This window comes from Bidens hawaiensis, unplaced genomic scaffold (assembly GCF_021521415.1).
Source record: "Bidens hawaiensis isolate Kalapana, Puna unplaced genomic scaffold, B.hawaiensis_p1.1 tig00012618_1, whole genome shotgun sequence".
Lineage (NCBI taxonomy): Eukaryota > Viridiplantae > Streptophyta > Magnoliopsida > Asterales > Asteraceae > Bidens > Bidens hawaiensis.
Genome location: NW_027492039.1, coordinates 9,334 through 35,610, shown reverse-complemented (window position 1 = coordinate 35,610; position 26,277 = coordinate 9,334). Strand labels below are relative to the sequence as shown.

The 26,277-nt window shown below is 37.7% G+C and overlaps 1 protein-coding gene across 1 annotated transcript; it reads right to left on the bottom strand.

Annotated features, from left to right (window-relative positions):
• Positions 1-13,999: 13,999 nt before the first annotated feature.
• LOC143541630 (DNA N(6)-methyladenine demethylase ALKBH1C-like) lies at positions 14,000-15,702 on the bottom strand. Its single transcript, XM_077034402.1, has 6 exons — positions 15,588-15,702; positions 15,443-15,511; positions 15,262-15,368; positions 14,979-15,188; positions 14,558-14,869; positions 14,000-14,269 (listed from the first exon to the last, which is right to left on the bottom strand). Exons 1-6 carry the CDS (start codon positions 15,700-15,702, stop codon positions 14,000-14,002), a joined length of 1,083 nt encoding a protein of 360 aa, XP_076890517.1.
• Positions 15,703-26,277: the final 10,575 nt, after the last annotated feature.

Genomic DNA, 26,277 nt, shown 5'->3' with positions numbered 1-26,277 from the left:
CAATCTGGTGGAACAACTCAACCACAACCTGCTCAGCGTATCTCAAATCTATGATAAGAAATTCTTAACCTTGTTTACTGAAAATGAGTGTCCTCATATTGAAACCAGGTTTTAAAGTCCCTGAATAGTGGATCATGTTGCGTACTCCAAGGCACAATGATGCCTACATTCTGGACATGAGAAGCAATTATTCAATGTGTTCTGCTTCATGTTTGATGTCCAAGGCCTCGGAGAACGATTCATCTTTATGGCATAGACGATTGGGTCATGTCAACTTTAAGAACTAGAATAAGTTGGTTAAAGGTGATCACGTGAGGGTTTGTCTGTTAAATCTTTTTATTGTGCTGAAAAATGTTTATCCTGTTCTAAATGCAAACAGCACAAACTCCCTCATAGACCCAAGATTGTCAATTCCATAAACTCCACTCTCTAGCTATTGCATATGGATCTCTTTGGTCCAATTCAACCAATGGCAATAGGTCGAAAAGCCTATTGTCTGGTTATTACTGACGATTTTTCGCGTTTCAGTTGGACATTTCTGTTAGGATATAAGGATGAGACGTCGCAATTTCTGCTCAGGTTCATTGTGTTGGTTGAGAACCAAACTGACAAGAGGGTGAAGTGTATCAGAAGTGACAATGGGATGGAATTCTGCAACAGAGTGGTGAATGAATTCTGCCACAACAAGGGAATCCTTCGTCAATTCAGCGCACCTTACACTCCCGAACAAAATGGGGTGGTTGAACGACGAAACCGTACGTTGGTCGAAGCCGCTCGAACAATGCTGTTATACTCCAAACTACCATTGATTTTCTGGGGTGAAGCCATCAACACAACCTGCTTTACCCAAAACCGTGTGCTTCTGAATAAAAGACTGAATAAGACTTCGTATGAAGTCTTTTATGGAACGAAGCCAAGGGTGAATTTCTTCAGAACGTTTGGATGTCCCTGTACCATTCTCCAAACCAATGCTGGAACAACCTCCAAGTTTGCTAAAAAGGCGGATGAGTGCTACTTTGTTGGTTACTTTGCTGACAAAAGTGCTTATCGGGTGTACAACAATTAACTAGAGTGATCTTGGAGTCATTCAACATTGACTGGCAAGAGTTGAACCCCACTGATGCACAAAATGGTCCTAATTGGATGTTTGATTATAAAAGCTTGTTCAAGCAGTTTCATGGGATGTATATGACACCAGTCGTACCAACAGTTTCCCCTGTTGTTTCTGCACCAATTCAACCTGCAAATGATCAATCTATTTTGATGCAAGCTGTATTGAGAGGTCTTGATGATGTTAATATAGCTGCTGCACCTATATTCAATGTACAACCCGTGGCTAATCTACCAGCCCTGGTCAATGATGTGCAACCCTCTGCAGACACCACCGAGATGCCCGTTGTAACCCCGTGAAAATACCCCATCTAGTTTTAGGCCAAAAATGTAAATTTTAGAAGTTAAAGGGCTAACAATGCCAAATCTGGAAGTTTAGGGATTAAAATGAAAGATTTGAGTTTTTGGACACATCGCGCTACGCGATGGTCACATGACAAGCTTTGTCGCGCTACGCGACAGGACATTTAGCAAATCAAGAAAAAGGGGGGCGTCGCGTTACGCGACGGCTAAAACCAAGGGAACATCGCGCTACGCGATGACCAGGTTAAGTAATCCGGGACACGTGGCCAACCACGTGTCAACACGTGGCAGTTTCTGGTAAATTGCGGCTCGCGCTACGCGACGGCCTATGTGAAAGGACCATCCCGCTACGCGATGCCCTGCAAAACTCGCCTATAAAAGGGCAGCAACGGGTTCAACCATTCTCATCCTATTTTCACCTTAGTTTTCACATAGTTAACCTTGGTGAGCGTGCAAGAGAGTTCCGAGGTGTTGAGGGCTGATTTAGCGAAGAAACGAGGTCTCGTTACGCTGTTTAACGAGCTGTTGATCCTGTAAACGAAGCACAAGCCGAAGTGCTACTGTTTTCTTTAGTCCTTATTCTCCGACTAGCCAATTAAGGTAGGATTAAGGTTAAGTTACTTTACTAGTTACTTTGAAAACATAGTTATGACTTAGTTAAGGATATAGTCCTTAAACTGTTAATATTTTCCAAGTAATGTTTTATAAAGCAAAAACGTTGCTTCCACATGAAGTAATACTATTATTTTGACGGGCACATAGTAACGGAATCAGACCTCGAGTCTGCTGAACTGAATCAGACTTCAAGTCTGCTGATCAGACCTCGAGTCTGCTGAAATAGATCAGACTTCAAGTCTGCTGATCAGACCTCGAGTCTGCTGAAACTGAGACAGACTTAAAGTTTGCTGAATAATACCTACTAAGTACTTTTGCAAACCTATTATGATATATATAGGTTAATAGCATACTGAAGCCAAGGAGGCTGATATTTCTAACTGATAAAATAAGGTGAATACGTTAACCTTTTACTGTCTGAACTGATTTTACGCTTATAATAGACTGGTTGTTTATTACAACGAGTCTGATAAATGTTTACATGAGATATAATCTCTAAAATCGTTAAAATACAAAATAGATAATAAAAAGCAACTCAGACCAAATACACATGTGTCTGGATCCAAACATAACTGATAATTGGCATACAAAACCAAGTCAGTCATAACCAGTTCTCCATAAGGGTTACATAGCCTAGGGGAAGGTTGTCTCCGAACAGGGGCTATGTACTCGGGGAACCTTTTAATTGTGTGTGTAGGCAGTAGTACAAATCCCGGGAGTGGACAGGCATTCCTGCTGAGTTTGTGAAACAGAAAACTATATTTGTATTTAACAACTGTTATAACTGTTTTATCGAGCCAACGTGTCACCGACATAAAACTGAAGTGTTTTTCCCACCCTTGCAGGTAATTAGATGAAGATAGATGGTATACAAGGATTGGGACATAGAAGAACGCTCGAGATGGCTCGTTTTTGGAATATTGCAAATCATTGTAATATTAATATCACTGTTTTGTAAAACTGAAACTCAGGTGTTTAATTCCCGAGTACTTTTGATAATGTAAATTAATATTTAATATTTAAAGACTTCCGCTAAAATGAACCCGCTACTCTGATATATTTACAAAACAGGTACCAACTGTTGGTCACACTCCTAGGCCCTGGATCGGGGTGTGACACCCATTGTTGAAGACATCACTGATTCTGATACTGATTCATATGTATAGCCGACAACGAGGAAAATGTTCATGTTGAATAAGCAGAGCCTCCTCCTGCAGAACCCAGTGTGGTGGAATCCGTCCCCACACCTCCCTTAGAAGAAGATAATCATGGCCCTACAGTGGAGGTTGATGCATCAAATGTGCAGGTTGACCCAAGTCCGAATGAAGCTTCTGGTAGCACCAACACAACCTCTGTTCCAGCCGTCATAGTACCATTCTATGACAACCTATGGGAAGGCCCCATTGCTCCAGAACACGTGGTTGATCAAGAAGAAGGTGAAATTGATCCTCAACCAAGTGCTTCTGCCCTTTGTGACCACAGTGTTTCATCCCATAGAGAGCATGTCCATTCATCTTGAGGCAACTCCAGTCGAGCATGTCGATCAAATTCCACAGTTGCCAATTCACCATCGACATCCGACTGAGAACATCATTGGAGATCCATCTGCTGGCATTCAAACACGCAGTACTTCTGGTACTATTAACAGATGTCTTTTTGCTTGTTTTATTTCATAGGTGGAGCCCAAGGATTACAAATTCGCTTTGAAAGAAAATTCATGGGTCGAAGCCATGCGAGAAGAGTTGTTACAGTTCAAGAAGTTGAATGTTTGGAGGCTAGTGAAGAAGCCAGAACATAAGAAGCCGATCAGAACGAAATGGGTGTTCCGAAATAAGAAAGATGGCAATGGGTGATCATTAGAAATAAAGCCCGGCTTGTTGTACAAGGCTTTTGGCAATGTGAAGGTCTTGATTACGATGAAGTCTATGAACCGGTAGCCAGATTTGAAGCAATCCGTATTTTTCTGGCATACGCCTCATACATGAACTTCAATGTGTATCAAATGGATGTCAAGACTACTTTCTTGTATGGGAAGGTTAAAGAGGAAATCTACGTTGGCCAACCTCCAGGTTTTGAAGATCCTGTTCATCCTAATTACGTTTACTGACTTGACGAAGCACTTTATGGTCTTCACCAAGCACCTCGTGCATGGTATGCCACATTGGCTGATCATTTAGTGAAGAACGGATACAAGAGGGGCATTGTTGATCAAACTCTCTTTATCAAGAAGGTTAAGGATGATTTGATTCTTGTTCAAGTATATGTTGATGATATTATCTTCGGGTCCACGAATGAGAATCTGTGCAAGGAGTTCTCTGAGATTATGCAGAAGTTATTCGAGATGAGTTCCTTAGGGGAGATGACTTTCTTCCTGGGCTTGCAAGTTGAGCAAAAGAAGGACGAGACTTTGATTCATCAAGAAAAGTACATTCATGACATTGTTCAGAAATTTGGATTCAAGGACTCAACAGCTTTCATGACACCAATCGCTACGCGACCTGTTCTCGCTCTTGATCCATCAGGAAAACCAGTCGATCAACACCTCTATAGGTCAATGATTGGTCCCTGATGTATCTCACTGCAAGCAGACCGGACATCATGTTCCCTATTTGTCAGTGTGCCAGATATCAGTCAAACCCGAGAGAATCCCACATGACGGCTGTCAAGCGTATTTTCAGATACTTGAAGGGGCGACCACGTTTGGGTCTTTGGTATCCAAAAGAATCTCCACTGGAACTTCATGCTTACACCGACAGTGATTATGGGGGATGCAACTTGGACAGAAAATCCACATTGGGTGGATGTCAATTTCTAGGAGATCGCTTGATCTCATGGCAGTGCAAGAAGCAAGTCACCGTGTCCACCTCCACAGCCGAAACCGAGTACATTGCTGCATCAAGCTGCTGCTCTCAAGTGATATGGATCCAGCATCAACTACTGGACTACGGTTTGAATTTCTATGGATCCACGATTAAATGTGATAATGAGGCGGCGGTTGCTATTGTTAAAAACCCGGTCCAGCACTCAAAGACTAAGCACATTGACATCCAAATGCATTTCATTCACGACTGTTTCGATCGTAAGCTTGTCGATATAAAACAGGTCCATACTAACTATAACTTTGAAAATCTCTTTACCAAAGCGTTTAGTTGTGCCCGATTTTTGTTTCTAGTTAAGTCATTGGGCATGATTTCTTTTGAGTAACATTTTATCTTTTGTTTTAAAATTGTAAATATTTTTCAAATATGTCACAATTTTAGAGGGAGAAAATGAGTTAACTTTAACTTACCAAAAAGATTTTAAAATTTATTTTAAGAAAAACCAAAATCGAGTCACTTGACTTAACAAAAAGATTTTATTTAATATTTAATATTTAAGAAATTCTTAAGAAAATTCTAAAAGTTTTATCCCGTTTAGAGGGAGCTCCTTTGTAGAGGGAGTCGATTATTTAAAATTTTCAATTAAGAATTTGATCCGACCATGTGGAAAGTGATAGTACATTGATAGGTAATGATTCTAACGCGTTAATAGAGTAGAACAAAAGGCTACAAAGTCATTCATCAATGTGTGGATAGGCTTGACAAACAAGTAAGTGTCGGGTGATATAAACCTAAATTCCGCCGGTACTAGTGGACATACGATTATGAAGCGTTGCATGATTCCGTGAAGTCATATTCATGAAGGCAGAAATGTAATTAAACATGTCATACCCAAGCCTCTCTTTACCTGATCACAGTCGTCTTATGAAATCCGTGTCAATTTTTAATCTTTATTGAGTTAAGAAAAGAATAAAGAAAAGAAAAGAAAAAGAAAAAGAGTCAAGAAAAGAAAAGGAAAATTCAAGAAAAAGAGTCAATTTTAGGAATTTTAACTTCTGCTTTATTTCTTTATTTATTTTGATTCAAGCCTTGGACTTTCTCTGTTTGTAGTCATACAAGATATGATTGTTAAGGCCCTGAATCTTCTGTTTCATTTTAACTTTTCTAGATCGAGTCAAGTGTGATAAGCACAAAGTGTCGAGTGTACAAAGTATAAAGTGTCAAGTATGTTAATAAGAGTATTGTGATCAAATAAGAAAGGTTTAAGTCAAGTTGAGGTGATATGGTTAACACAAACAAGGCCTAAGATATGATGGAATCAGTAACATGTCTGATTAAAGGGGGACCACATAAGCACCGTGCCTAATTGAACCTTAAATGTATCACTTTGATATCAAAACACTTGTCAAGTAAAATAAGTGGACAATATCTACAATTGATGATGAATTTGTGTCACAATAATTTCAAAATGGAAACGTGATCTAGGGCTTTCGAAACCAATATGATTCCACGTCGTGATCGTTCTTTGAAAATTATTAAAGAAACGATTTTATGTAAATTAATTCAATGTTAATGATAATCTCAAAATTTTGTTTTAATTTTATTTTGTTTAGTTTATTTTTGTTTATATTTTCTAATATATTAAGTACTTGTATAGTTTAATATTTTAAGTTTTATTTTTAATTTTTATTTTATTTTAATTTTATTTTTAAGTTTTTGTTTTTGTTTATTTTATTGTGTGTTTTGTTTTGTCAAAGAGATCGATCTTGCAAACGTTTAACAAGTTCACGGACCGACAAAAGAAAAATAAAAAAATACACAAGTGCTTGGATTCGGTGGGTAAATGTTTTCCGGGTTTGAAAATGCAAATTTTTAAAAGACCGAGGACCGAGAGTGTATTTTCGGTGTATACTCGTGATGTTTTGACCTTATCACGAGATAGGCTGACCCTGTATATAAGGGAAACTCAAAATATCTTTCACTACTCACCAAACTTTTCTCTTTCCACTCTCTCTCTTCTCTCATATCTCTCAAACTTCAAACCCTAACTTCTTTCAATTTCAAGTTCCGGCCTACCCATTATCCATTATGCCGTTGAATCCAGATCATGCTCCCTCGGTACATCATCAAAACATCTTTGTTCAAACTTTCTTCTTTGTTTCTGGGTTCACACGAATTGAGACGGCAGTTCTAATGAACCGTCGGCCATTTTTGTGAACAGATCTTCATCTATGATGAGGATAAATGAATTATGAACTGACATTAGGACTTTAGATCGTGTTTATCATCATTAAATTGTTAGTTTTAGGTTTGTTTGTTGAAAAGTCTGTAGATTGAGGTTTGTTCATATGTTCAGGGGTTCAATTGACCACGCTAATATGAAGGGTTTGCCTTCACACTTTCCAAAAACCTAATTCAGGTCTAGGCGACACCCATGAAATGAGAAGGGGATCAAAAATGGGCTAAGTTAACTTTTTCGCGTGGACAAGGTTTCGCTTAGCATGGACATGCGAAGCGAAACACTTTTCTGTTTCGCTTCACGTCCCCATGCAAAGCGAAATAAAACCATGCAAAAAATTCATACTTAGCAAAATTTTTAGGAATTTCAAACTGTTGCTACTAGACTGTTGGACTGTTTGGACACTTGGACTGTTTTTGACTTAATAATTGTACATATTGGACTAAAATGACTTATAAATAAAATTAACTTATCTTCTTATTAAATCTAAATTGTACATAATTAATTAGCTACTAGTAATTAATTAAATTATGTAATATGTAAATATTTAAAGCATATGTATATAACTTATTATTTTGTTTTGTTTCTAATGATGATTCTCATGATCTCCATGTCTAATTTCAGGGTCACAATCTGTTTTGTGCTGTCAAGTTACCAAAGGCTAAGGCAGATAAAGTGTTCACGTCTATGGTCAAGGGGCTCAAGCAATCACCCCTTGCACATGCCATCTCTGCTGACCCAGCTATTTATTACAAGTGGGTTTTGGACTTCTGGGCGTTTGCTACGATTGCTGAAGATTCTCTATCCTTCACTACTAAGGTTGCCGGGAAGGTTTTGACAATTACTGAAGCAGATATTAGACGAGTGTTCAAGATAACTGATGAGCCTGATTATACATATGAGAAGGGTGACAGAAAGAAGTTGGAAGCGTTTGTTGCTTAGATGGGATATGACACTGAATGGAGGAGTTTGGAGAAGAAACATCTTCCACCATATTGGAAGTTTCTTTTCCATATCGTGACTCACTGCTTTGCGGATACTCGTGGAGGATTCGATAGCATGAGGGTTGACTGGGTCCGTATCATGTTCGCACTGACAGATCAAGAGAAGTTCAACTATTCTCAAAGGATATTCCTGTGTATGTTGGGAAATATCAGAAGTGAGGCGACCTGCTTATGTACCCGAGGTTCGTGCAGATGCTGATTGATGATCTGATTCCAGATGTTCCAAAACTAGGGCCAAAGGAAACCAAAGACAAGAAATCCCTTCCAGAGCCTTATCACGTGAATGAGATCAAGACTTCAGTTTTTGGTGTGTTTTTAAGCACCAAGGGGAAGGGATACAAGTATGTTGGACCAAGACCAGGTCCTAAGTTCGGTTTGTTTGAGGAAACTGAGGCTGCGGGTGACCAATCTGTTGAGAGTGAAGAGGATGATGAGCCAGAGGTTAAGGCAGAACAAGATTCGTCTGATGAGCCTCCTGAGGACCGCACGAAAGCTAAGCATGATCTGAAAAGGAAGCCTGTAGACAAGCCTTCTGTTGGTAGTGCTTCAGGCAAGGAGAAGATCGTTGAAGTGGAAGAGGAGGAAGACCAGCCGTCCCTAAAGCGTTTGAGGAAGCTTGGAGACTCCAAGAAGGCTCCAACGCTTGTTGTCAAGCTTCCCTCACAAGGTAAAACCTCTACCCCGCTTGTAGTAACCAAGGAAACCCTAGCACAAGTACTAAAAGACCTAGATGAAGCCAAAATCAAACTCCCAACATATAGGAAACCCAAATCAAGAAAGAAATCCAAAGTCAAGAAAACCAAAACCCTACTCCATGACTCACCAGATTCATCACCCGAACCCTTACCTTTAGACCAACCCATTTCAACATTCCTACCACCAATGTCGTGCTCACCACCAAACACAGACTTCCCAAACCACAACACCACCCACACAACCAATCACCGAACCCACAACCTCCTCAATATTCACATCATCCATATTTAGCTCACCCATACAAACACCATCCTTTGGAGCCAAACCGTTATATCATTACCACCTGCCAAATAACCAACACCACCCACCACTGCAACTTCACCAATCCTCACCCAATCCATTACCCTACCTTTGCAAGCAACCTCACCACCCGCAATGTCCATCACACCACCATCCACTATCATTTCACCCAAACCCACAGCCCGAGGGAAGTCTTCGACACCTCCAGTATACGCCGATCCTATCCTCGATAGGATCGTCGAACTGGAGGTTTCAAACGTAAAAAGGGCAGAGCGAGAAATGGGGCTTCTTCGTTTTATCAAGGATTTGAAAGTAAAGGAGATTGCGGATGAAACGGAGAAGGCAGAGTTGAAAACATGGGTGCAAATTCTGGAGGAGGAGAAGGCGGTGAAAGAGGCTCAAATGGAAAATCAAAGATTGCTGATCAACACGCTTCATACAAGAGTCGAGAATCAACAACTGCTGCTGAACAACAAAGCCTCTTAAAACGCGAATCTGAGAGCAGACCACTCCAGGCTTGTTAACAGACTGGCTACTCTTGAGAAAAGCTTACCAAGTGCAAGTGCACTCAGAACAAGTCTTAACAAGAAGATCGAGAATGCAACAAGAAAATGGAATGTTGAGAGTGAATCTACGAACTCTAGAGTTACGAGTTTAGAGAATCATCTTACATCATCCGCCTCCCTTGATACTCTCATAGTTGAAAATGCAACACTCAGAGCCGAGATGAAGGCCATTCAAGAAAAGATCAAGGAACAGGATCGTCTCAATGAACTTCAACTGAAAACAAATGAAGAGTTCGCAAGCAAGTATCAAGCGGCCTCAGACCTTATGGGTATACATGAGGATGACTTTCATGGTCTGGAGGATCATCTTGATACAGTATTCCGCAGTTGGAGAAGGTCTGGCGAGCCTTCTCAGGCTGGTGGACAGCCTACCGCAGGTCCAAGTGTGGCCATGCGAGGAGTTCGAGTTGTGGCTTCTGAAGGTTAGACAACTGTTGGTCGTGTGGTACAACATGGTGGCCAAGCCACAAGTGGAGTTAGTACCAGCTTGGGCCCTGTACAACAAGCACAACCTCAGGTCCAAGCTGGTGATGGTGACGAAGAAGATGATGGTGACGATGATGAGGAAAGTGATGATGATGATGATGATGATGATGATGATGATGATGAAGAAGAAGACGATAACAATGACGATGTTCATGATAGTTATGATGAAGACTATGATGGTAATGATGGTGACGGTAGAAATGAAGGAAGTGGAGGGGCCGGATCAGTAGGAGGTGGAGGTGGAGTTAACACTCAATCACCTCCACACACTCAACATGAAGTTCAAGACCCTGTTGATCACGACTCGGCCGGCAAAGTCAGGCAACACGACATGGGGATTGCTAATATGTATAAAGATATATTTCCTAGTGATTTTGCAGGTGTCATGGATGATTTTATTGAAGCTGGAAAGAACTTCGAGCAACTTTTTGAACAGAATACGGAAGAGGCAGTAGAAGACGACTACATCAACTACTTGCCAAATCCAGACACACCTCCTGCTCAAGTTCAAATTACAGAAGCTGACCCAGCCGCCGACTTGACACAAGATCCACCTCAGAAGAAAAGAAAGACACATATTGTGTCAAGTCGTGCATGTGCCATCGAGCTCAATTACCCTTATCATGACGATTTACTGATCTTTTATGCAAAATATGATAAGATGAACAGTGTGTGGGCCATCAGAAGATACAACGGAGACCTCATTTACCTCAACCACCACCAGCTGAAGTCGTTACTAGAGCTAGACATCATTACTTAAGAAAGGCTCTGAGAAGAGTGGATGTGGGTAGTACAATGAAGAGCTGGATCCCCACACATCTTTATCGTCAATACAAAAAAGATTACAAGTATTTTGAGTTAAATAAGGGTCGAAAGTACAAGAACCCAAGAGAAATCAATCCAGCCACCGGAGAGCCACGAGCCATGTGGAGATACAGGTCACCAAAGGATTGTCATGTCATTTTCAATGGTGAGCCCTTTATTCCTAACCTCCTCCGAGACTTCATCGGCTAGGAGTTTGATAATAAAACAGGTGAGGCCGTCATCCACTGCCGTGATATGCAAGAGCTTCGGGTATTTGACGAGCATGAGCTTATGTGACTGAACATTGAGGATGTGAAGAAGCTCTACAACTCACCGCTTGGGACCATCGAGGATTTGGTCATCAAAACACAGACCGGATAGTGGAAGCCTTCAACAAGTTCGTTCGAATACTTGTTGAACTTCCACTACCCGAGGATGGCTGGCTGGAATATGACACCGACGGGTTTCAATACTAAATAGAGGGAGATTGTTAGGCCCCATTTTGTTATATTAGTCTTTTGTATTGAATTTGTTTTTCTTTGGGCTTGTGTAGTTGTTTTTGTATGTAATAGGCCTAAGGGAAAACTTGTAATCAAGCCCATTGGGAATTTTGAAAATAAAGACAATCTCTCATGCATGCTACTCTATAAATAGGGAGCATGCCATGAGAAGTATAACCTTATTGAAAACTTTCTAACTCACAAAAACTCTCTCTCTCTCTCTGTCGTCTCTCTCTCAACCCGAAAATAAACTTATTTAGATCCGAGACCAAGGTGCTTGGTGTGATTTCTGCTAACACCAAGTTTGGTTGATTCAAGACACATTGTTAAATCCACCCGCCACGGGACCTACATTTTCGTTGTGTAGTTTTCTATTATAGTAATTATTTACATTTAAATATTTGAATTTAAATTGCTTTTGGGAGACCACTGTTATAAATGAGACCAATATAGGTTATGGAGGTCAAATTCAAATTATATATATGTTAAAAGGTAGATTGCGGTTATCACACAATAAATCACTATTCACATCATCCACTTATTTTTTACATGTTGCAAACTGACACGACTTCCAATATTGACGGTTACAATAATTTAGTCCCTTCACAAAAACAACCCTTCAACTTGCTGCACCTTGCTTTTTTTTACGCATTGACCTCTGTGATCTGAACATTCCGGCGTCCGATGCGATTTTCATGTACTTTTAACCTCCTTTTTTCTTTAATCTTGGTCGATTATATGTTCTCCTCTGATTCGAAGCGGAGAATGGTATTTCAGGTTAGGGTTTGGTCGGCTTCAAACCGCATTCACAACTTCATGGCATGCCTCAAGTGATGGACAACGGTGGTTCGAGTTTTGGATTTCACGAGGGTTAACGTAATGTTCAGGTCTTTTGGATCAATTTTTCTAACTTAAGATTTTTCCTACGATTATCGACTGGATTCAACTAATTACTTTAGGCTCACATTCAGACACTAACTTTATCAATTATGTCGTCATCTTAATAAGTTGTTAATAGATTTGCCACACTTTCTTTAATAACATATCGAAGTTTCTTACTGTAAGTTTATATTTTATAAAGAATATTAATCAAGTTCATGAGGAAGAACAATATTTATGTTATGCAGCTTATACGATCTAACATTAGTTCTTACTATAATATTCATGTTAGTTTTTATCTTTTTCGGAGTCGTTTTCTTGCTTTGCTCCTCAATCGATTAGTATGCAGCTTCCTCTTGGTAGGTTGTATGCTCTTTCTGTGTAATCATCGGTTGGGGGTTTTTGATTGATATGCTTTTGCATCAATAATTGATCACAGAGCTTGATTTGGGTAACCTTGATGTTCTTCTTCACTAATCAATGCTATATATTTAGGTAACTTTATTTATATGGTGTTTGTGCAAGTTGTATTTCACTAAGATTTGGATTGGGACACCACCAAAGGATTATTACGTGCAGATTGACACATGGAGTGGCCTTTTATGGATTAATTGTGCAGTTACTAAGTGTCACAAGAAAAGTGACCTTAGGGTATGTTATTCTTTTATTTGGATTTTGGAGCATTCACAAACTCATCAAAATAGTTTTCACTAGAAAATCAGGATCTGTTGGGCAAGGTAAAAGACGATCAACTTGGTTTGTCCTGCGAACATTTATCGTCTATATAATTGGTGGAAAAATTTTATTCAAACAACAGTAATTGTATGATGATGGGAAATTGAAGTCAGAGGTGATTAATGCAAAATCATCCGATGATATTTTATGTTCTTTTTAACTGTAAATTAGCTAGGTTTTACTGATTTTTTTTTTAATTTTGGCAGATAAGGATCAAGAATTGGGTGAAATACAAACTGAGTTCCTAACAATATAAATGCCTGAGTGAAAAGGTTGTTGAGGTTGTATTACTTTCTAAACCTTTTATATTTAGTATGTTCAGTTGTTCAATAATGAGTTTGTGCTTAGTAGGGATAAATAAGTAGAGTTTGTTTTCTGAACTTAGCACTTTAGCAGTTTGTAAGGACCTAACTTTTTTTTTCTTACTTTAATCAGGTAAAGGAGAATAGGAGGAAGAGTGAAACTGAATCTTAGAAAATGAATGCTTTGTACAAATGCCTAACAAAGGCATACATCGCCTTTAAATGTGTTTTCTCAGGCAAATTATTATATATAAACAAGGTGCATGTATTATTTTACTTTCATACTAGCAATTAGACAATGGAGACAGCCTACATGTTATCTTAATCTCTCTCTTACAAGAAGTCCTTTTGCAAGTCATTTTCGAGCCCCCACCTACCGCATTGCGCGGGTAATTTTACTAGTTAGAAACTAATAATTAAATGAACATAAAGTGTTTATATAAAGTGATGATGAATACGTCTGAAACAAACCACAAACACGTACGTCACCGTGTAGTGAAATTGACAAGCACTAAACTTGGCATGTCGGAAAAGTATCCATTGGCACCAATATGCTCAAACAAGGTAACCAACAAGAACTCGAAGAAAATCTAAAACCGTTAAACGTCACACTTCTAGAAGAACGGGCATTAAGAGCAGGATCAGCATTCTTTTAAAGTAAGGTTTAGATGGCCCGATAGAAACCCGGTATCCATCAATAAGTCTCTAGGAAACTCCCCGCTCGAGATATACCTCACCCCGTGAAAATACAGCCTAGAGTGCCCACCGAATATCAATACATCACCTGAATCCAACCTAACTCTGCTGATTTCATCTCTAGTAGGGCCATACCAGAAATCCGCTGCGTCGCCAATGGAGATGGAGACCACAGGCGATCCTCTTTCAAGAGTGTCAGAGCTTTCATCGCAATCCTGTGTTCAAATAGAAACACACAGTAAAGAACTCTACCATTAGAGTTATGTTTTATATGTTATGTGCCAGGCAGATAGTATAAAAGTTTTAATAACATAACCTAGCCCAGGCGTATCATTTCTAGAATTATATAGCTCACATAAAATATATTTATTTTTCTGAAGCCATGCATAATAGTAACAAATCCATATATGATAATTATTTTGTTAATGTGAATTGTAAGATATTAGTCAAAAGCTAAGAGACATTCAAAGGAGTGTGCAAGTAACTAACGAGTAACAGCTAACCTGATGAAGGGCAAGTCGACTAAAGATGTAAGTGGCTATGCAAATATCTGGGCGCATTGTAGGAAATGTAACCAGCTGGGCTTTGCGGGCATCTTGAATTGCGATTTCAACCAAAGACATAAATTCATCGGGAATCGGTGGTGGATCAGAACCATCACCACTTCTGTGTGTTTTCTCATACCTTGCCACTGGATCCCAGTGTCGACCATAGCACATCATCCGTAGGTGAAGTTCATGTCCACTTGGGCTTCTAGGCTTGTAAAACCACCCAGGACCCATTGCTCTCTTTTGACATATATTCAGTATATCAGCCTGAAATATTAAATCCAATTCAATCCAACGGGTAACTAATTTCTGAAACTGTATTGGAAATAGTTTTAATATTAAACAAATCGCGTATATAAATTAAAAGAAGCGCTACCTGGCCCAACAGGGTGAGGTAATTCTTAAGGAGAACCATTCCAGGTGCAAGTAGTTGACGTTTATAATCTAAACTTCTCCATCTATCAAAGACAGAAGTTGGTCTCGCATCGACTAGACTAAACGGTCTTGTTTCGCTTCCATCCAGATCAATGCTATAACCACCTGGTGGTGATGCCCAGCGCACACGCACCGTTTGACCATGCAACTCCTGCACGTATATTATATCAATATCTATATATATTTGACAACGCCCGCGGGGAAAGACGAAAATATATATATACCCATTGATGCATGGCACTGACTGCTCGGCTACAGGAGTCGTAGTCTCCATAAGTAACAAAGCCAAAACCTCTTGACCTGCCAGTTGATTTATCTACGAGTACCATGGCTGTACATAGGATGCAATTAATCATCAGTTAAACAAAAAAAGAAAGAAAAACCATAAATAACATACGTACGTACCTTCAGTGACATCCCCATACGGGATAAACGTTTCTCGCAAGACCCTGTCATCTACAGTCGATGCCAATCCTGCGTGCAACGTACTCATGAGTTGGGTTAATCAACGGGAGAGGCAAACACAGATTAAATAGTCAACGGGGCATACCTTCCACCACAAGTTTGGTTTCAGGCCACAGCGAATGCGTCGTTTGAATTCGAAAGGCATATGGACTTGCCGGCCTTAGTATACTGCTGCCAGCTCTCTTCAACAACGCCTGCATGCCTATAAAACTATATACAACACAACAATTCCATGCATTTGTTATTGTTAATACAAAACATAATTAACAAACAAACATCCCAAAAACACGCATCAAAATGAATCGCAAACCTCTCTAACGATGAACCCTAGAAGACGTGCGTACGGTTTTAGTTTAAGGCCGGGGGTATTTATACGGAATGGACCCTACTAATTGGGAACTTAATTAATCTGTCAGTGATTCTCAATTATGATAATACATAAGGAAAGTACCGAAAATAATTGACTCAATTATGATAAATAAATAAAGTTCGGAAATAACTAAAGCAAATTCGGTACGATTTCAAAATAAAAAAAACACAGATATTCTGATTGTGTTTTGAGAAATATTAGTTCAAATTAAAAAAAATCATAATCACAATATTATGGGGAAGTCAATGAAGGTATATTATTTGTGGTTTTTCATTCTTTATTTCATTAACTAATTAATTAATTGCATCATATCCTACGTATAGTTAGTGCTAGAGTAATTATAGACATACCGGTAGAGGCGTTTAAAGTCGAATATCGCGAGTTTCTAGTGAAATGAATATATATGAAAATAAGGAGAAATTATACATATATATAGGGTTAATTTTATGAGAGAAATCATATTAGTGTGAAAAACATGAGAAATCATTTCAACCGATCAAAAATTTCCTTTTGTTTTTTTACTTTTAATTAAACCTAGGGGTATAATGGTAAAGAATTTAACCTATTATCTTTGGTAGCTATTAAATTTATGGAAGTTTCATTATTATTCCACCTTTATTAATTTATTTATTTGCTAATTACGTTTACAGTTTAACTCTTTTATTTTAATCATAAATCATTTCCAAACCATTCATTTTTTGTATTTTTAATTAAATTAAAAAAAAACACTAAGATTCTTTTTTATTTCATTATCCTACACTCACCTACACAGTGCAACAATTCCTTCGTAATTCCTACACCAAGATTATTTTTAATCTGCTCTTCCAACATTCTTTATTTTTAATTAAATTGCGTTACTTGTGTAGGTGAATACCACAGTTCAATAATCACCACGATTTTTTTTATCTCCTCACACAGTGCAGTAATTCCTACACCAAGATTATTTTTAATTTGATCATCCTACATTCTTTATATTTAATAAAATTACGTTACTTGTGTAGGTGAATATCATAGTTCAATAATCCCTACATCAAGACTTTTCTTATCTCCGCATCCCATATTATCTATTTTTAATTATATTATGTCACTTGTGTAGGCAAATTTATTATCATTCATCTGCATAGTGTAATTATCCCTACACAATGAAATTATTCACACACTCCAACATATTAAAATAATCCCCACATAATCTAATATTAATATTAATATTATTCATTGAGTTGAAGTAATTCTTAAAAAAAGAAAACAAAAAAAAACAACAATTTATGTAAAATTTGGAATAATAAACACAGAGCAGACGATAATCACATAGTTTGTTTTCAAATTTCAAAATTTGGATTTTAGAAGAATCATTTTGTATATGTACTCTGTTTAATGAGATTATAGAAACCGACCATCTAATAAATGATTATTGTCCAAGCAAAAAGTCCATGATGCCCTTGTTTTTAAAAACCTTCCATACTTTGCTTTCTTAGTTATTACGAGTTTGCCATCATATTATAAGCCACACGAGCATTCGTCTCTTCACAAACATCACAGTGCATCTATGAATATTATTCACTCCAACGCAACTAACCACCGATAATCGCCACCTTGAACTACCACATCCACCTACCGCTACCGTTGCCTCATAACTGTTGCTATTTCATCTTCCTCTCTTTGACCATGAACTGCCACCATCCACCAAACCCTAAAATTGTCGCCGCTGGACTAAGATGAACACAATTATCACTGCCACTCCCTCATCTTCCTCCCTTTCTCCGTAGTTATAGCGGATTGAAGTGTGGGGCATTTAGATCTAGGTTTGGTGATGATCGGAGACAGTTCAAATTGTAGCATTTGTTACTTTTCAAACCCGAAAACCCAACCCATTTTGAATTACAGTTTTGTTATTATATATATATATTATAATATTCTCAAGTTTCGTTCGTTAATTTTTACTTATTCGAATTTAAATTTTGCATTTGCATTCGTTAAACCGACCCGGTTTGTCGTTTTAAGGTATCCATGTTCATCATTTATTGTTAACATTATGTTCACGATGATTTACGATTACTATTCGTTCATTTCCTATTTGTTTTAAGCAATTAGTGAAACTCCGATGATTTAAAACTTATGTTTATTCAACTTCTAAACTTTACGGGTTTAATATGAAAATATCCAAGTTACATAATATATTCCAAGTTTTATTCATTTACTAAAGTTTAAGGTTTGAAATGTAAATAATGTTTAATTTCTGTTTTAATGAAATACCAAAGACCAAGGGTCAAAAGTGAAAATTCTTTTAAATTACATTATTAATATTATAACCAGCCATCTATACCCCCTTGAGCACGGTTTTCCGACCACCCAAATTCCGGCGAGCTCCAAAACGCCTCCGGCCAAGTTAGAAACACCATTAAGCATGCGAGTTAATCCAATTAGCAATTCATAACATCTTTAGACCTTAACAACGACCATTAATCACCAATAACAACGTGTAACAACAAACAAATCCTGCGTTTCGAACCGTAATCACCGGAATTTTATTAAAAACCCAATAGTTTCAGTTTAAACCCAAAGTGCGCTGCCATCACATGTCCTAAACGTGTAAGGTTAGTTAGTTACCATTATCGACTCGCAAGTTTGTTTATGCTAGTCGCTTTCACCCATCTAGTTGATTCGTTAGTGTAACATCTCGGATTTTTCGAACTCGTATTCGTTTACTCATAACCCGACCTGGGAACATATTTAGATCTTTATTATGAATCAAAATCAACATTTATATATATTAAAGTTTCTCATGTTCACTTTATACCCTTTTCATTTTACATGTTGTTCATTTCTTGTTTTAAGCATAAAAGGTTCAATATTTAGCCAATTATCAAACTACAAGGACCATAACTGTCAAAATTCAAAACTTGTCCCCATGGAGGCCGGGGCACCGCATGACAGCAGCCACCCTAGGTGGTCGCGCGGCGCTATGGCATGTCTGATCATATTTGGTTCTTGATTACCTTTCCTAGTTCATTTTTAGCATGCAAATCGCTTATTTTAGGCATAAATCGAGTAAATTAAGGTCCAAGAAAAAAATTAAAACTAAAATACAAGTCCATATCATTACTTACGATCAAGCATGAAATCTTCTGGCTTATGTCATTGATTTAGTCATTAATTTCATATTCGGTTGCTTAAACGAGCATGTTAACCATAATTAGTTCGTTTTAGTAAATTCTATATAAACATCTCATTCTAACCTGCCACAAACTTTATTCTAACCCTATAGAGCCTTCTCAATTGTCACCCCTCTCTGTGCTTCATAGAATGCTTTGGTTCTCGCATTATTGTTGAAGATACAAGCATACACGTTTGACTTTCCTTACTTTTGAACCTTTGACTCTTCGTTGTGGTTGATTCTTGCACTTTTCGGGTAGGTTGTAAACTAAGTAATCGTTCATACATATTGCCTAGTCAATAAACTTCAATCAATTTTTGAGATTGAAGGGTATTGGCTGGTAAATGTCATTAAAACCCGTTAAAGGGCAAGACAGTCAACAAGTTTGACTTTACATTTTCTCGTACTTCTGGTCAAAACAGACGTTTGGTCTATAATACCTTTATTCTCGTAATGAAATTTTAAAACTACTGACCAAAACCCGACTTCCAACTCGCTGTTCGGATTCTAGTCAGTACCAACTCGCTTAAATCTTTAATTTAACATAACCGGAGTTCTAGACGTTCGTTTGGGTTGATTCCAGCGGAAATGAGTTTATTTTTACTTATATTATCATATCTCATAGTTCCAGGTTCTGTTGGTTTATTTCATTCGACGCATTAGTGTAGGGCCAATATTCTATATTGTTTTTAGAATTGTGTATGTCGTTTTAATTTGCTTTTAATCGATGTATTACGTACTCGGTACGTTTATTTTGTAAGTATTGGAGAAATGAGGACCCTATAAAAAGGTCACTTAACCCATTTCTCCAGATAACTCTCTTTCACAACTACAAGACGATCCTTAAGAAATAAAGTTTTCTCTCTCCACTTCATCTTTTTCTCTCTTTTGTTTTTACAAACTAAGATCTGAGATCCGAGTGTTGTTGGTGATTTCCGCTAACCAAGAGTTGTGAGATCCATCTAGAGGACCTACAAGTGGTATCAGAGCTTTCGGCTCGACTTTTTGTGGTTTTCGAGTCAAACTTTTCGGATTTTGATCTTAGTTTTTGTTGGATTTGAGGTTGATTTTGTGTTACTCAACTCTTTTGGAGTCCTTTACACATTAGAAATACACGAAAATCACCAAATCTAAGTTTTTAGCGTTTTAAGTTTATTTGTTTAGTGCCTAGATTCAGCTTAAAAACTCAGATCTAGGCCGATTTAGTGGTTTTTAGACTAAAGTCCTTTTGACTTTTTAGAAGTTTAAGAGTTATATTTTCAAAAAAAAAAAAGGTCACTATAGCAGTTGCTTCGGGGGGTACTGTAGCAATCGCATCACATGGGTACTGTAGCAATCGATTCATACCGGGGGGTACTGTAGCAAATCGAGTCGCATCACACGGTACTGTAGCAATCGAGTCGCATCGCAAGGGGGGGACTATAGCAACTCGGGTACTGTAGCAAATTGATTCGCATGAGCACTATAGAAAATCGATTCGCACGCTACTGTAGGAACTCGGTACTGTAGTAACTCGGCTACTGTAGCAACTCGGTACTGTAGCAATTTTAAAAAAAATCTAATCGAGTTAAAAAAAAATGTTTTACGAATCTATGCTTGGAGGAAATCTGGATATGGGAGAAAGCCGAAAGACAATGTTAAAAGGAGAATTCGACATGTTTAAACATATTAAAGGAGAATCGGTTGCCTCTCTCATCAACAGATTTGAGTCACTCGTATCCAAAATGAGAAGTGTCGGTATCATCAATGGTTTGTCTGAGATAAACATGAAGCTGTTGGATTCACTGCCTTATACATGGAACATCAGTGTAGTCACCATCAAGAGAACCACAAACCTGAATGTCATATCACTCTCAGAGTTGACTTCTACCATCAAGTCTTTTGAAATAATGGAAGATAAGCTCCGAATAAACAATCAGTTCAAAGAAAATATAGTTGGAACAAGTGCTGCAGGTGGAAGAAGTCATGCATGTCCTATCCTTCCAGAGGTACACTCAAATATGTGCACACAGGCTTGCATTTACAAAGTTGAGTTTTATAGACAAAACTATGATGATATTTTGAAAGAAATATCAAAATTAAAGAATATAAATGCCGAGTAAGTAAAAGCTGATAAGATGTATGCTGATAAGATTAAAACTCATCATGATGATGTTGCAAATCTCCGACCGAAAATCTTTCAAACTCAACAAAAAGTTATATACTACAAAAACATAGTTTCAAAATTACAAGATGAAAATGAAAACTTGAAAAGTGAAATTTCTGTTAATAAGTCAACTGCTGAGAAACACGAAAAAGCAGTCGAGAGATTTGAGAAATCATCTGGTCAGTTGGATGAAATTATTGGAGCACAGAGAAGTGTTGAACTAAAGGTTGGGCTAGGTTATGATTATACGACTGTACCCCCACCTATGAATGATAATTATACCAGCCTGCCCCATTTTAGTTATAACACTCCTCCAAAAGAAGAGATGGTATACGGAGTTGGTCATGTACCAAAACTAGTAACATTTGTTCCTCCAGCTTCTAAAGCAACTGCTCCAATACCTGTAAATGTTGATTCTAGTGGTGATTCATCTTGTTCAACAGGTTGTGTTGAAAAAAGTGGGTTAGTGGAAACGGACACAAGTTGTGATTATGAAACCTTTGTAATCAAACTTTTGTTGAAAAATGTGTCAATGAAAGTGTTGAGGTGAACATAGCAATTTGTTTATCATCAAGTTGTGAGACTGAGGATAGTTCAAGTAAAAGAAAAGTTTTTGAAAATGAAAAAGGCAAGTACTTCTTGTAAATATGTTCCACCAAACAAACGTTCATTTTCTCAAACAACCAATCAATTAAGAAATCCTCAGTCATACAACTTCTGTGATAACAACTACTATGGTCATTATCAACAAAATTTTGTTGATCCATATTACACAAATGTGTTTCATAATCATTTTCATTTCCAAGGATCACCTTTCCCACCACACCAACCACATTATAGTTCAGATGAGTTCTATGGCACTCCTGGGAGAAAGTGTTGTTTTGTGTGTGGTCACTCTTCTCACCTTGCAATACATTGCAAGCACTAGTTTAAGCAACAAATTGATATTCAAAGGCGGCTTAGTTAGTCCCCAAAAGGAGCTTTTAGTAGCCTAGATTCAAGGACTGATCAAGCTGCTGTGAACCCAGTGAAATGGATGTGAGATCCAAAGTAAATAAAGTAAAGCACAAAAAGAAACCTTTTTAGAAAACCTAGAAGGATAAAATCAAAAAGGATCCTAAGACTTAAAGTCTGAGGATTCACCAAAAACAGTTCTAAAAGCAAGAAAAGAAAAGTCCAAAATTGCCAAAACCAAGGAACAAGTTTTTACTTGGATTCTTAAGGACTGTTCTTCATCAAGTGAGGCTCCAACAATAAATAAATGGTTTTCAGAAAATAAAATTAAGTTCGGTCAGTTTACTATATATATATATATAAAACCCAGAAATAGTGAATGAGGGAAGCCTCATCCAAATGACATTTTGATCCAATTGCTTTAATTGGCTTCCACAACAATCGATGAAAGAAGAAGAAAAACATAAAGCTTTTTTTTCAAAATCAACGGAAACACATATTAGTATTCCTCACTAGTTCACGGGTCAACGAGTAGTTTGGGCAGCTTTAAATGTCACACCCCGGTCCAGGGCCTAGGCGTGACTACCCAGTTGGCACCTATTTTGTAAATATATCAGAGTAGCGGGTTCATTTTAGCAGAAGTCTTATATATTGAAATATTAATTTACGTTGCAAAATTCTTGAGAATTAAATACCCAAGTTTTCAGTTACAAAACAATGTTATAATATTATTACAAGGATTTATGTATTTAAAATAGAACCATCTCGAGCGATCTTCTATCTTCATGACTCTAAATCCTTGTCTATCAATATCAGCACCTAGTTACCTACATGGGTGGGAAAAACACGTCAGCTATATGTCGGTGAAACGTTGACTTGATAAAACAGTTTATAGCAGTCGTTAAATACAAACATAGTTTTCTGTTTCACAAACTCAGCAGGAACGCCTGTCATTTTCAGGATTTGCACCACTGCCCTACGCACACAATTCAAAGGTTCTTCGAGTACATAGCCCCTAATCGGAGACATTCTTCCCCTAGGTTATGTAACCCTGTTGGAGAATTGGTTTTGACTGTAATATAATGTTTAATATACATGAATCCCGTGTACATTTTATTTAATATTTTATTAGTTTTGTTTGGTTTATTGTAAGATTTATATACTACTAATATCTTTTTATATTTTAGGTTTCGGATTTTAATTGTGGTGAAAAGAGGACGAAAAAAAGGAGCAAAAACGAGCTGAACTGGTGAACCGGACCATCAGGAAACGAACCGGACCAGATCAGAAGCGAACCTGACCAGTTCCCCCCCCCCTCTCGACTCCGAAACGCCGAGCTGCCGGGGAGCCCAAGCCCGTCGTGCGGCACCATGGGCCATATTCCAGAAGATTCTTGACGAATTTAGGGTTATGGACTTGTTAATGCCTATATAAAGACCCCTAATCTCACACTTAAACATATCCTGAAGTTGACATCCGAATTTGTGGAGTTCCAAGGCTTACGAGTGCATCTTTCAGCGACTTTGGAGTCGAATAATCATTCGGTGGTGCGCGTATTAGTTGAGGACGAAGAACACGAGTTTTATCTTCTATTTTCTTTCGTTTTCTTTATAATCCGCCGTGAATTCTTATTTGATTGTTTTGTTTAAACTTAAGATGTTAGGCTAAATTGCATGAACTACTTAGGCTTATGATGAACCTACTTTGATGTTTTGATTTGACTTGGGATTATTTATCGTTATGGTTTTTATGATTTAGTAAAAGATTTATTTATATTAAATTGATGCATATGGATGCTTAGGATTGTTTGATGAGTTTATTATATAAGTTTCCTTGATTATTGTTTGTCATATGATAGGTTGTTATTAGATCACTTACTTTGTGTTCTTGATTATTTTATGATTGATTTCATGATAAGATCATAGGAATAATATTTTCAAATAAACCTAAGTGTGCTGCTAACCTAAAATCTGTAAAGTGCTAGGTTATTGATAGATCTGTATTATTTAATCTTGCTAGATTTAGTTCTTCGTAAGGAGTCTGTCCATGTTTGATTATTTATTATTGTTTATTAAATCAATTAAATATATTAAATTGCCTTTGATTTTCGCGCTGTAAGGTAGGATTTCGTATAAAGGAACTAGATCATAATTAATTAGGTGACCGTAAGGGAACTTTTTTTTTAATATTGTGTGAGTTAAAACTTATTAGAAACCCATAGTGTCCTCTTGAGAAGGGCCAGGGGTCTTGTTCGGGTTTTCTTTTAAGTGTCTATTTTACGATCCCAGTCCATAACTAAATATTTTCCCGGTTGAGTCATAACTGAAATTTAGGGGATTCTAGCCTAGGTAGTTTTCTTATAATCATCTTATTTAAATCAAACTTTTGCTTTCGTTTAAAATTTTTAATTAGTATTTAAATCATTAGTTTAATTAGTATTTTATTTAAAACCCCCCTCAAATAAATATAAATTAATAAGTCGTGTTTGTAGTTGAGTCTAATTAGCTAATAAACGTAATTTAGAGAGCCTCGTGGGTTCGATATCCGGACTTACTAAGCTTTACTAGAGTTGATCGGTTCACTTGCCGGTTAGTAGTTTAGTCGAGTTTTAGAGAGTCTAGAGTATTACTTAGTGTTTATATTTAGCTAATTTAGTTAATAATTATTAAACTACTTTTAGCACATCAGACTGACTTGGTTTGTATACCAATTATTAGTTATGTATGGATCCAGACACATGTGTATTCGGTCTGAGTTGATTTTTATTATCTATTTTGTATATAACGATTTTAGAGACAAGTAATCTCATGCAAACATTTATCAGACTCTTTGCAATAAACAACCTGTTTACTACAAGAGTAAAATTAGTTCAGTCGGTAAAAGGTTTAACGTGGTCATCTGTTGTTGTCAGCTCGGTGATATTCGGAACCCTTTCTCTCAGTATGCTATTAACCTATATTTGTAATAGGTATGTATCATTACCTAGATGGTATGTCTTGATTAATCAGCAGACTTTTTAAGTCTGTTTCAGTTCAGCAGACTCTCGGTCTGATCAGTAGACTTAAAGTCTGATTCAGTTCAACAGACTCTTGGTGTGATCAACAGACTTTAAGTCTGACCTAACCTTAGTAGTGTTTATAGTCGTTTTATGAAAATATACTTTGTATTTACATATGACGTTTGGTATGGTATGCTTTGGCCTAATAGATTCTATCACGTTGGCAAACTTCTCTAGGGAAATAAACGGGTCCCTCGGTTGATTGGGATTTGTACGAATTACTTACCTTAGGCAAGAAGAGTCTACTAATGATATCCCCCTTCCAGTTACTACATGCCCGTTAAAATATAGTTTTGATAACATTACTTCTTGTGGAAGTAACATTATTATATTCAATAAAACATTATTTGGAAAATTAGTTACGTTTAACGACTATATCCGTAATTAAGTTCTAGGTAACTATTATAATAAATAACTAAAGTATAATTCCTACCTTAGTCGGCTACTCGGGATTAAGAACTAAGAAAATCGGCAGCTCTACGGTTGGTGTTTCGCTTAACACGCAGCGGGTTGTTGGCAGCGTCTCGGCACCTCGTTCTTTCGCGAAAACAAGCCCTCGGAACCTCAGAACACCTTGGCGTGATTCCCTGGGTTAACTATGTGAAATGAGAGTGAAAATGGGATGGTTTGGGCTTGAACCCGTAGCTGCCCTTTTATAATCGAATTTTGCGTCCCATCGCGTAGCGCGACGGTCCTTTCAGTGGACCGTCGCGTAGCGCGATGCCGCAATTCCTGAGATCATGCCACGTGTTGGGACGTGGTTGGACACGTGGCTTTGATTACTTAACATGGTCATCGCGTAGCGCGATGGACCATTTAGTTTGGCCATCCCGTAGCGCGGCACCCCCTTTTTCTTGATTTTTATGAACTCCTATCGCGTAGCGTGATGGTGTTATCCATATCCCATTGCGCGGCGCGATGTGTCTGAAAAATTCAGAAATTTCATTTTCATCCTCTAACTTTCAGAATTTACATTTTCAGTCCAGACTTAGATGGGGTATTTTCACGGCGTTACATTAAAAGATTTTGGACTAGCTGTTGGCAACTGGTCAAAGGTTGACTTTTGAAAGTCAAACCGCAGGTTTAAAAGAAA

What these genes read in the sequence shown, in the direction of transcription:
- LOC143541630 (XM_077034402.1), bottom strand. Translation starts at nt 15,702, where the DNA reads ATGCAGGCGTTGTTGAAGAGAGCTGGCAGCAGTATACTAAGGCCGGCA. An exon ending in TCAGTGCCATGCATCAATGG is followed by an intron (nt 15,189 to 15,261) that starts GTATATATATAT and finishes ATATACGTGCAG; the next exon opens with GAGTTGCATGGTCAAACGGT. An exon ending in GTCGACTTGCCCTTCATCAG is followed by an intron (nt 14,270 to 14,557) that starts GTTAGCTGTTAC and finishes ATTTGAACACAG; the next exon opens with GATTGCGATGAAAGCTCTGA.